Below are 11,554 nucleotides of genomic sequence, written 5' to 3'. Positions count from 1 at the left end.
GAATATACCATAATTTGTTTATCCATTCTCCTGTTCGGGGTCATTTGGATTGTTTCCATATTTTGGCTATTATGACTGAACATTGATGTTCAAGTCTTTTTGTGTTTTCATTTCTCTTGCGTAAATGTCTAGGAATGGAATTGCCGGATCATAGGGTAGGTGATGTTTGATTGTATGAGGAACTGCCAACTGTTTTCTGAAGTGGTTGTACTATTTTACATTCCCACCCTCAGTATGTGAGGGTTCCCGTTGCTCTGCATCCTTGCCAACTTTTTGATTTATGTTTTAACAAATTAATCCTGGCTGCTATGTGGAGAATTGGCCCAGTATGTCACTGTGCAGGCTCATTCAGAAAATGGTGTTGGGAGGGGCGGGATGCCTAAAAGGAAACTCCGAGGTGGGCGGCATCTCTGAATCTGGTGGAACACACAGCCTCAGACACTGAGGAAACAGGGCTTTCTCCCCAAGAGCTCTGTCGTTTCCTTGTGTCAGATGACCTCAGGAAGTTTACCAGACCTTTTTCATCCCAAGAGCGGGTTTATGCTTGGTTTTTGTGTAGGACCTATTTAAGGTGGGGACACAGGTCTCTGCTCAACTTTGCTCACATCACTTTTTGCCAGGTGATCTGAGGCAGTGTCCTTGGAGAATCCAGCCAAAGGTCAAGGCTACAGCGCTGTTGCATTTCCTTCCACAGCCAGAGCCCTGAAGTCAGTTGCGGAGCTGAGAAAATAAGCAGGAGAGCGGGCAGCTTTGGAGACACTGCGAGATCTGTGCTGGGAGTGCTCCTGCCTTCGGGCAGTGGTGGTCCCCTAAATGTGTGAAATATTGCAAGGGACATCAATTTACTGATTCAGAACTGGAGCTGGTGTTTTCCGCTTGTGGGAACTTCCTACCAGGGGGCATGTCCTCAGACAACACAGCTAGGGGGATACGGAATTGGCTTGCTGGGTGTTGGGGAGTGTCAGGGGCCTGCCTGTGATGCCTTCCTTGGGCGTGCTTTGTTCTAACGCCAAGGAGCCCCAACTGCTAATGGGAAGGTAACCTTGGGCTGAATCTTGTTCCTTGGCTCCCGTTGTTGTATTTTATTTAACTTTTTTTATTTTTTTGAGACAGGATCTGGCTCTGTCGCCCAGGCTGGAGGGCAATGGCATGATCATAGCTCACTGCAGCCTCAAACTGCTGGGCTCAAGCGATCCTCCTGCCTCAGCCTCCCAAGTAGCTGGGAATACAGGCGCACACCACTATACCTGGTTAATTTTTCTATTTTTTGTAGAGACTGGGTCGTGCTACGTTGCCCTGGCTGGTCTTGAACCCCTGGCCTAAGTGATCCTCTTGCGTCGGCCTCCCAGAATCCCCTATGATTACAGGTGTAAGCCACTTTGCCAGGCCCCCGTGGTTTTAGATCCTGTGCAGACCGTTGTCACTTACCATTTTAAACTGCTTAAAATGCACTTGATCACCCAAGAGCTTTCTGATTTCTCTCTCTGAGCTGTTTTATTTTCTGATCCTGAGGCCACACCTTGTAGCTTGGTTGGATCTGGAGTTTCCTAAGCTTCCGTAGCAATATATGTGTGAATCTTGTTCCTTGGCTCCCGTCGTTTTATTTTATTTTATTTTTTTGAGACAGGGTTTGGCTCTGTCACCTCCTTCAATGGGCACTTCTCACCTGCTTTACCTGTTTCAATCTGAGTGGGAGGTTTTTCCTGACTTTGGTCCTAAATTCCAGGTGCTTGTTACTGTAGCTCTGTGTTCAATCCAGCCCTGGCACTGAGCATTGGGGAGTGAGCTGTGAACAAGCCGGACGCAAGGCTGTGCCCTCATGGGACTTACAGTTTGGTGGGAAAAGCAGAGATTAGGTAATTAGAAGCATAATAAAGGAAGTTTACGAAAGTTGTAGTCAGGTTGCCATGGAGCAGGGGGACCAAATGTGGTTTAGGGGGTGAGGGGAGGCTGTCTCGAGGAATGGTCTTTAAAGTCTTAAAGGGTGAAAAGGCCTTAGCCAGGCAAAGAGAGGGGGTGTCTGAAAGCCCTGAGGAGCTGAAAGAAGTCTGAGTGGAGGGGAGGGAAGGAGAGGCAGGAGAGACAGGCAGGGCTAGAGGTGAGCCAGGTTAAAGATCTAAGACTTTCATCCTCAGGGTGAGTCTTGATAAAGCTTTAAGGTGTATGCTGGGGGAAGGAGGGTGGTTAGAGTGATATTTCTAAAGGCTTGCTCCAATTGCGGTGTGGAGATTAGGGATGAGGAGAGGAGGTTGTTATAAGATTGGAAGCCAAGGGACCAATTTGGAGAGTGTTGTAATTTTCTAGGCATAAGATGACTGTGATTTGGATTTGAGATTGGAATGAGATGGGACGGAGAGAATGGGCAGGTTTGAAAAAAGTTGATTAGACAGGCTTTGAAGTAGATTAGCAGCACAGAGTGGGAGTTAGGGATGGTTTTGCTTTAACCTCATGGGAGCCAGGGACAGGAAATGTCGATGTGACTCGGCCGTCCTAGCCCTGTTGCTCGTGGCAGGGTGAAAGTTTCTTCATGTGGAATTTTGCAGTGTGATTCACTGGGGTTTTCAAAGCCAGAAAATGTCTCCAGAGATTGTGGGGGAAGGAGGTAGAAAAGTAGTTGCCTAGGGTGGCTATTCTGTGAGGGACTTATCTCACGGAGTCTTGCAGCATTTGGTGAAGGGTGAAAAAAGCAAAGAACTGGATTGTAAGACCTTTAGATCCTTCTCAGTCTTTTCCGTTGAACTATGTATGCAGTGGGAGCCCAGTGCTCTCTGCTGGGGATAGCAGGTAGGGAAACTTGGGTATGAACCGAGAAGAGAGACTTCGAAACCTAACTGGGCATCCTTTCTGCATCTGTGTCATTGGAGAAGAAATGAGATTTGCTCTAGGAGGGGAAGGAATGGAATGAGTGCCCACCCTCACCGTCTAAGGATTCACCGTTCCTGGCAGAGGTGGCCTGCCTCTTGACTGGTGAACAGTCCTTAAATCTCCAGCCGTGATCTCACACCAACTCTCTGGGTTTTCTGGCCGCAGGAATTGGATTCAAGTACGTGGCTCTGGGAGACCTCATCATCCTCATCACTTTTGGCCCTCTGGCTGTGATGTTCGCCTACGCCGTCCAGGTGGGGTCCCTGGCCATCTTTCCACTGGTCTATGCCATCCCCCTCGCCCTTAGCACCGAGGCCATTCTCCATTCCAACAACACCAGGGACATGGAGTCCGACCGGGAGGCCGGCATCGTCACTCTTGCCATCCTCATCGGCCCCACCTTCTCCTACATTCTCTACAACACGCTGCTCTTCCTGCCCTACCTGGTCTTCAGCATCCTGGCCGTGCACTGCAGCATCAGCCTGGCCCTGCCGCTGCTCACCATCCCCATGGCCTTTTCCCTTGAGAGACAGTTCCGAAGCCAGGCTTTCAACAAACTGCCCCAGAGGACTGCCAAGCTCAACCTCCTGCTGGGACTTTTCTACGTCTTTGGCATCATTCTGGCGCCAGTGGGCAGTCTGCCCAAACTTGAAGGGGACCACTAGCCCCCCCACAACATGCCTCCCCTTCTTAGACTGTAATAAAGTCAGACCCTCTGAGAAGGGGGTGTGACTTGGCAGTGAGGGCACTAAGCGTGGGTGTGAACTCCTACCTTTTTTTAGTTATTATTATGTTCTTAAAGATAATCTGTTGTTTTTGTTTATTTTTGTTTTTCCATTTTTATGGGGAACTTTGAAACCACTCTGCTATCAGAAGGTGAATTGGACACATGGTCCTGTTTTATTTATAATTTCCACTAGAGGGTGTTGTCACATCACTTTACAATGGAATGGACTCCGTTCCTCCTTGTTCCACACAAGCTGTCTTAAGACTTTGTGAAGGAGCTGCCAGGTCTGGCTTCTATCCTGAAAGAGCCATAGTAACTAGGCAGAGTGTCGTAAGATATGGTAATGATCGATGCCAAGCCTGTTAACATGGGTGGCACCTGTCTCTCACTCTCGGCGCTGGTGTCCCGAGACATGCTGCCTGAGAGAGAAAGTCCCTCATTAACAGCCCTGTGGCTCCCGGCTTTTGCCTAAATTGTGATTCAGACTCTTTTGTCTTTCATCTTTCCCTTCACTTCGTGCAGCAGTTGAGGGAAAGTGTCCAATCATCCTACAGCAAGACAGTCAAGCCAGGGCCTGGGAGGAAAAAAAACTACCCTGGAGGCAGCTGAGAAAATCACTCTGCTTTTGGATAAAAATTAATAGGGTGTCTGTTTTCCCTTTGTGGAATCCACTAGAATGACAGGAAGGACTCCCAGCCCTTTCGGTAACTACCAGGAGCCTGAATTTGTAGAGGCGCTGCCGTCCTTGCGGGATACTCCAAGCCACAGGGCTCCTTCCCCACCATTGCTTCTCCTAATGGCCCCCCCCACGCCCACCCTCCATCTCTGTCGTGTTCCCGTTTGTGTGTTTCCCATTTGTGGAACCAGACTCTTGGGGCAACAGCTTAGCAACTGAGTTTGGGACAGTTGCCCCTCCCCACAGAGCCACAGGATGGGCTGAGCAGGGACCCGATGAATGTACAAGCCAATGGACAAACAGTCCTGAGCCCTGTTCAGCAAGTGACAGCTCCTGCCAGTGAAGGAACTGTGTCTCCATCCTTGAAGGCAGATGTGCATTATTGACCCTGCCTCTCCCCAGGCTCTCGTTGCCTTGTGGCTGGATAGTTGAGGGCTTCAGTGAAGTCACACTCAGAGGGAGGGCATCCCAGCGTTGATCATAGCTGCTTTGCATTGCGTTGCCTATGAGTATAATTTCTGGGCTAGAATTGTTCAGCTGCATTTGGTTCAAGACTGAAAGAGATTGAAACTGTCATCATTGTACTTTTATTATAGCCATTCTGGTAGGTATTTCAAGGTCTTGACCTGCAGAAAATGACACAATAACTGGTTCTTAATCCTTCAGATCAGGCTAATTATGATTTGGCTCCTTGAGTTAGAATTGGGCAGCTTATTTGGAAATTGGAAAAGTTCCTCTAAAATTCAAGGTGGTTTGTCTACCAGAGAGCCAGAATCCTCACTGGTCAGAGCCCAGGAAGAAGGGAATGAAGGATGACCCTTCTCTCCTGCCCTTCTTCCTAGCACCATTTTTGTTTCACACCAGGCTTGTGGCATTTTGGTGCTCACAGGGTTTTGCCTTCAGAAAAGCTCTTCTGACCTCTCCTCGGAGCAGGCCATTGTCACTTAGGGCTCACCCCTGAAGCTGGAGGACCAAGGGCTCCCTGCATCCATGGACCAGACCCGCCTTTGTGGCTGCTCCCATGGGGGTTGTTAGCCGCTGCACTGTGCCCTGGTGCAGATTTTAATGCATATTTTTATATATAAATATTCCCAAAGGCCAAATTTGGTGCCAGGTTTTATATGCAGGTCATTATAATTTGTATTGTTTCCCTATTATGTTTCTATGAAGGTTTTCTTTAGACTTAATTAAAAAAAGAAAGAAAATGTTCATTCACAGTCTGCCTGTTTTTCTTTGCTTCCCTCCTGCTTCTCTTATTGCCTGAGTGTGAACTCGGACTCGTCAATCTCAGGGGGACCAGAGCGGGGACAGTGGACATTCATGGTCGGGGAAGGGCACTTGGTCTTTGGTGATGAATTTGGATAGGATTTGACCAGATTTGACGGGTCTTTACGAAAGGCAGTAGGGAGCACTTGGAGCTAGTACAGATTTGCCGAGAGCCAGTCAGCAGCCGGGCTACATTAACCTCATTTCATTTTTCCTTTTCTTGATAGGGTCACTGCTGATACAGACAGAGAACATGTAGTAGATTGAGCACATTTGGGTTTCAGCTGGGCATTTGCCAATATATCCTATGCAGAAGGCAGAGATATGTGGGATGGATAACAGTGTAGTTAGATGAATTCCTGAGAGACTGCATAAGTGGCAAGAGAGAGCTGACTGATAGCATGTCAGTGTCAGCTGGGAAGGAAGCCTTTAGTAGCACGTGCAAGCCCTGCCCTCTGCCCTTTGCCCGGCTGGATTCATCACCTGTTATTAATGACTCCAATGAGGCGGCCAAAATTGCGGGTTTCATGAACCTTGGAGGAAGAGCTTACAAAATGACTGACAATTAGGATCCTCATAAATCAAAAGGCTGCTTTGATGGGTGAAAAGAAAAATTCAGCATGAATAAATACAAAGCAACATACTGGGGTCCCAAAAATCAATAGCATAAACATCAGGAAGGGAGAGATCCGCAGCTGGATAGCCAGGGAGATGTGGCGGATATGAGTTTTATCAGTGACTTTGGAATCACATGCCTTCATTTCTTTGAGTCAGATTGATTCTGCTCCCCGGTCCAGTGGTTAGAAATTCAGCCCCAGTCACCTCTTGAGCCCCTTCCCATCTGTCTGATCACCCAGGACTCCTGGGCCTCTGTGGGGCCAGAAGCCAGGGATTTTGGCTGGACCGTTGCTCCTTTTGCCTACTATGTGTGAGGTCACCTCTGCTACTTGATGCTGGGGTTTGGCCGTGGACTCCACCGTTGTCTTGGACACTGTTCCTCTAGAAAGGTTCAGAATACTCCTTTCTGCTGACAAGGACTGCAGGCCTTAGGGCACTGGTCCCCACTGCCCCATTCCCATTTCTGCCCGGCCTCGGGCTACTGCCATTCTCCCCATGATCTACCCTGTCCACCTCCCCTACTCAAACCATTTCCCTTCTTCCCTACCCTTTGCAGGACCTTTGCCCAAAATCCCACGCAAGGGACCTCTGAAAGCTCAATGCTGGCTTCTGGAGTCAGGAAGGGAAACGTGAATATGTCATATGTTGTCTTACTAACTTTTCTGTGACTCCTGTGTTAAAACTAACACCTGAGCATGTGACCTGGACTGAAGCTCAGTCCGAGTCAGTAGTGAGCTCCAACTTCCACAAGGGTTAACGGGATCCAAGGTTGAATTAATAGGAGATTAGAGTCCAGAACAAGGAAGGCAGAAGTCCTGCCCATCCCTGTGTTGATCATCCCACACATGGTGGGCTGGGGCCAGTCCTGGACACCTTCTTTCCTTCTTTCTTTTTTTCTAGATAGAGTCAATGTAGTGATAGATCAAGAACACGCATGGATATAATACACTTGGATTTCAGCACGGCATTTGACGATATGCTATGAAATGCAGAATGGATGAAAATACAGTTAGAGAAGCTTTATTTCTATGAGCACATGTGTGCACATGTCTGTTTTCACATTGATAACTCCTGTGGCAGAGATTTTACATCTCTTAGTGTGGGAACCACATTTTGAGGATGTTATTAACACATTGGACCTTGTCCCGAACACAGTTGGCAGGTTGGCGAGGGCACATCAGACTGTCAGCATGGAAACAGGACTCAGGAGAGGACTGTCTCAGGAAGAGGGATCAGGCTTTTGTTTTTTTCCCTTTTTTTTTTGCATGTGGGTTCAAAGGGTAAAACTAGGACCAATGGGTAGAAGTTACGGCCCCAAGTTTAAGCTCTTAGATCTGGAAGAACCTTCTAGCCATTAGAGCAGTCAACAACTGCGATGTTGGAAATGTCCTGGTGGTGGGGTGAGTTCCCAGTGACTAGAGGCATTCAAGCGAAAGGATGGTTTCTTGCCAGGAACATTGAAGTAAAGAGTCACATCAGAGAGGGCTTGGATGAGAAGACCTTTAAGGGTCTTCCGATCCTGCAATATATTAATAATTGTTCTGTTATTATGAGATTGTCTCAGACCTGCGCCCAGGGGTTGGGAGAACAGAGTACTAGAAACATGTTGACGTTTCTTCTCCTTGATGTCAGATTCTTGTCTCTCTACACTTCTTAACAGGCACAGGTGTGACTGATAATTCCTTTTTTAAGAAAGATTATGTATATAGATATAAACACACACACACACACAGTTGATTTCACCCTCGAAAGCCCTTGAAGTGAGGTGGATGACAGCTCCTCACCTCCGAGCCCCGAGCGCTGCTCTGCTGCTAATGGACTGTCAGCCTCTTTCATTACGGGCTCCAGACTGTGCAGGCTGGTGTAAAACTAGTGCCTCTGGCAAGAACCTGGCGCTTGGGTCTCAGCCACTTGACATTTGTGATTTGCCCTTCTTCAAATTGGGACAGGCCTCCCACGGCTGACTAAGCCGGGAAGCCGAATGGTGGTGTAAACCAAGTTGGGTCCCTGCCTGAGGAGCTGGCAAGGGCTAAGTCCAGCCTCTCGGGAGGCTTGAGAATGGCTCCCTAGGGTGGGGGAAAGGCCGTAATTGCAAGAGAAGATGCAAGAGGACCAGTGAGGGTCTTGGTCAGGCTGCAGGGTTACGGGAAGTTGGTCTGGGGTCCTATTGCGATGTTAATGGTCGAGAGGCAAGGCTCTGTGTGGCGGGATTCAAGCAGTACTCCAGAGTCCACGCTCCTGCGCTCCAGCCACGTCCTTGCTCCCCTCTCCCCCAGTTTGACTTAGAATTAATTACCCCCCTTGGGGTCACAAGTGGGTGTCACTGGGAAGACAATGGCACTGTGTGTGCTGAGCATCTATTAATCTGTCAACATGTTTATTATCAATTTCCCAGCAGGCGGTGGGACTGGAGTGTGCGGACTATGCTTTATTTACCGTCCTGTCTCAGCACCGGCACCGTGCATGGTGCAGCAGAGCAGGCAAGCAGTAACTGGCTGTTCAATGGCCGAGTTACAGGGGAGGGGCTCGCCGACAGGTGTGAGAGTTTGGACCACTGCATCTCATCAGCTGGCCCGCCCTGAGCACCAAGGACCGGTGAGTCCCACTCGGGGTTGGGAGTGGAAAGGAACAGTGGCAGTAACTCTTAAGAGCTTTTACGATCCAGTGCATATTCCTGGCACGTGGAAGCCTCTAAATAAATAGGTGTTGGATGACTGGCTGAGTGAATGGCAGTCATAAAACTGTCATTTGTTGAATGTTCACTGTGGGCTGGGCACTGTTCTGGTACTTAAATACATTCTTTTATTGTTCTTAACAACCCCACAAAGGGGGTATTAAGATTTGTTTTTCATAAGAGAAGAAACTTTTTTTTCTTTTCTTCTTTTTTTTTTGACACAGATGCGAGACTGCAATAAGAGAAGAAACTGAGGTACAGGGAGATTATTAAACTTTTTCAGGGTCACCCAGTGATTCAAAGCTTTGTGTGTTTCAGGGCAAGCTCTGCTGCTCGTCTCTCTGCATATCTACAGTGCCTTGCACACAGGGACTCAATCCGCTGGTCTGCCCTCAGGGTGAGGAAGAGGAAACGAGCTCACAGTGGTGGGTGCCTGAGAGGGGGCTTCAGAAGGATCAAAGACCAACACGGTTACCCTAAGGCTCTAAGGCAGGGGCTCCTGGAGTTGCTGCCAGGTGTGTGAGTGATTGGGCTAGCTTCAGGCCCTTGGAGGTGGCCCATGTGCCAGTGTCAGGAGGTGGCTCCCGTCAGAGTGGAGTGGCCATCCCCTGGCTGGTGGCATTCTAAGGCAGGAAGCAGAGAGCCTGAGACCTGGTGGAAGACATGAGCAGGTGGAGGGAGAGGAGGTGCCCAGGGCCCGCTGGGTGCTGCTCCCCATCTTGGCACGGGTCTGCTGCACTCAGGTCTTCAAGGCGAGGTCCCCTTGGGCTCTCGGCCCTGTGTCCCCCACAATCCCCAGGAGGTAAGCTCTGTGGGGATGATAGTTAAATCTGCTTCTCTAACCTGCTCTGGCTAGTTGGGCCAACTTTTGCGTTGAAGTCTGCCCAGCCCAGGTAATGGGGAGCGGCTACTACTCACGCACGATGACGGGGAGGAAGGCCCATTCTCAGGTGTTTAACCCAGGCATAAATTTCGTACACCTCTGTCCCCCATCTGCCCATCTTCATTTTTCTCTTCTCCTGCAATTCTCAGCCAGCCACTGGATCACAGCACCCACATCAGGAGTCCCTAGAAACTGCCAGTGACCTGCCCCCTGAGAATGTGGCTGGCCACCTGGGGGGAGAGAGGAGGAAGTGCCTCCCCCCTCAGGATGGGCAGCACAAGCTGATGGTTATTGGGGTGTTTGGGACACAGAAGTCTCTCTGTTTGGGTTCAGCGTGCTTACGTTAAAGGAGAGGAGGTTGACACATATCAACCATAGAACAGACAACGACCACAGAGCCCTGAGGGTAGAGTTGGGGCTGCTGGGTAGAGCTATCAGGAGGGCTTCCAGGAAGAGGTGATGATGAGCAGTGATAAAGATTTCTAGGAAGAGGTGGCTGTGAGAGGTAATTGTTCCCTGAGAAACCAAGGTGCTGGTGGGCAGCCGTTCCCAATTCCCCCGGCTGGAGAAAGCCGCGTGATTGCCGAGAGAGTGAGTCATCCTCTCCTGCCTGCACAGCCAGGCAACTGGACTGTTGAGGCAGGTATGCCAAGGGCATTCATTGCCAAGGTCAAAGCCTTCTGAAGAACGAAAATCCTGACACCTCCTTGCGGAGAAACAACCAGGAGGGGATGGTGGAGCGTTTAATCATCTAAAGCTGCCAATACCTAGTTAAGACGAATGGCCTTGAGACATGGAGCCCAGGGAAGGCGTCCTGTGATGCAGGTGTGCTGTGCCCAGGTCCCCTGCGAATCAGAAGAGTCCTTCAGCTCTGGGCTGCATGAGGCCAAGGGAATGCCAGGTGAGGAGGAGCCCAGATTTGGGGGAGCTGCTGAGGGGGTCATAGGTCACCACTGTTACCAACTGGAAGGATCTTCCAGTTGACCCTTCCCCTGGCCAAGGACCTTGACCGAGAGCCTGCTCTGCCCCAGGAGGACTCAGGATAAACTTTCACAGCCCTGCCCTTTAAGGACTCACAGTGAGCTGGTGGAGAGAGTGCACAGATGTAAGTTATCCTGACGCCATCCCAGGTGTCATCATAGGGGCACAAAGGGCTGTGGGGGAATGAGGGTAGAAGAGATTGAGTTCTCATGCCCCATTGTTCCAGACTCTGATCAGTTCGCTACCTATGACCAGAGCCTCTTCCATACCGGTCTTCTGGCCTCTGCTCCCCTCTAGCGCCATCTGCAGGTGGCTGCAAGACCAGTCATAACCGATTAGCAGGTATACGTTGCAGGCACTTGGCTAGGCTCTGGGAAGTGTAATAGTGAATGACACCTGGTCCCTATCCTCAGGAAACTGAATCTCAGGGGAAAGACAGGCAACAGGCACGCCTTACCTCACTCATGGAGCTTGACTGGTGAAGTGCAGAGAGCTTGGGCTTTGGAGTCTGACAGCACTGGGCAAAAGTCGGGGCTCTATCGCTCCACCCCTGGATACCCTCAGACAAGTTACGTAACCTTTGTGAGCTTCCAGTTCCTCCTCTGCAAAGGAGGATGATGGTATTTGCCTTATGGGGTATTTTGAGGTTTCAATGAAATAGTGCTCATAGACTACTTAGCACAGGGCCTGGTATGTAGTAGGCACTTCATAAAGTGTATCCACTTTCTCTTCTTTTTTTTTTTTTATAATCACAAAAAGGCCACATTTGTTTTTTGTGTTTTTTTTTGAGACAGAATCTCACTCTGTTGCCTGGGCTAGAGTGCCGTGGCGTCAGCCTAGCTCACAGCAACCTCAAACTCCTGG

General features: G+C 49.5%; 1 protein-coding gene across 1 annotated transcript in view; it reads left to right on the top strand.

The window, feature by feature from the left end:
* UBIAD1 (UbiA prenyltransferase domain containing 1) overlaps positions 1 to 3,746 on the top strand; it is an 8,074-nt gene extending 4,328 nt beyond the window's left edge. Inside the window, exon 2 of the mRNA XM_012662658.1 lies at positions 3,031 to 3,746. Coding sequence (XP_012518112.1) covers positions 3,031 to 3,530 — 500 coding nt within the window. The 3' untranslated portion in view covers positions 3,531 to 3,746. The remainder of the gene's footprint in view (positions 1 to 3,030) is intronic.
* The last annotated feature ends 7,808 nt before the right edge of the window (positions 3,747 to 11,554 follow it).

Source organism: Propithecus coquereli, unplaced genomic scaffold (assembly GCF_000956105.1).
Source record: "Propithecus coquereli isolate 6110/MARCELLA unplaced genomic scaffold, Pcoq_1.0 Scaffold77, whole genome shotgun sequence".
Taxonomy (NCBI): domain Eukaryota; kingdom Metazoa; phylum Chordata; class Mammalia; order Primates; family Indriidae; genus Propithecus; species Propithecus coquereli.
Note: the sequence above shows the minus strand (reverse complement) of the source record. Positions and strands in the feature narration are given on the sequence as shown.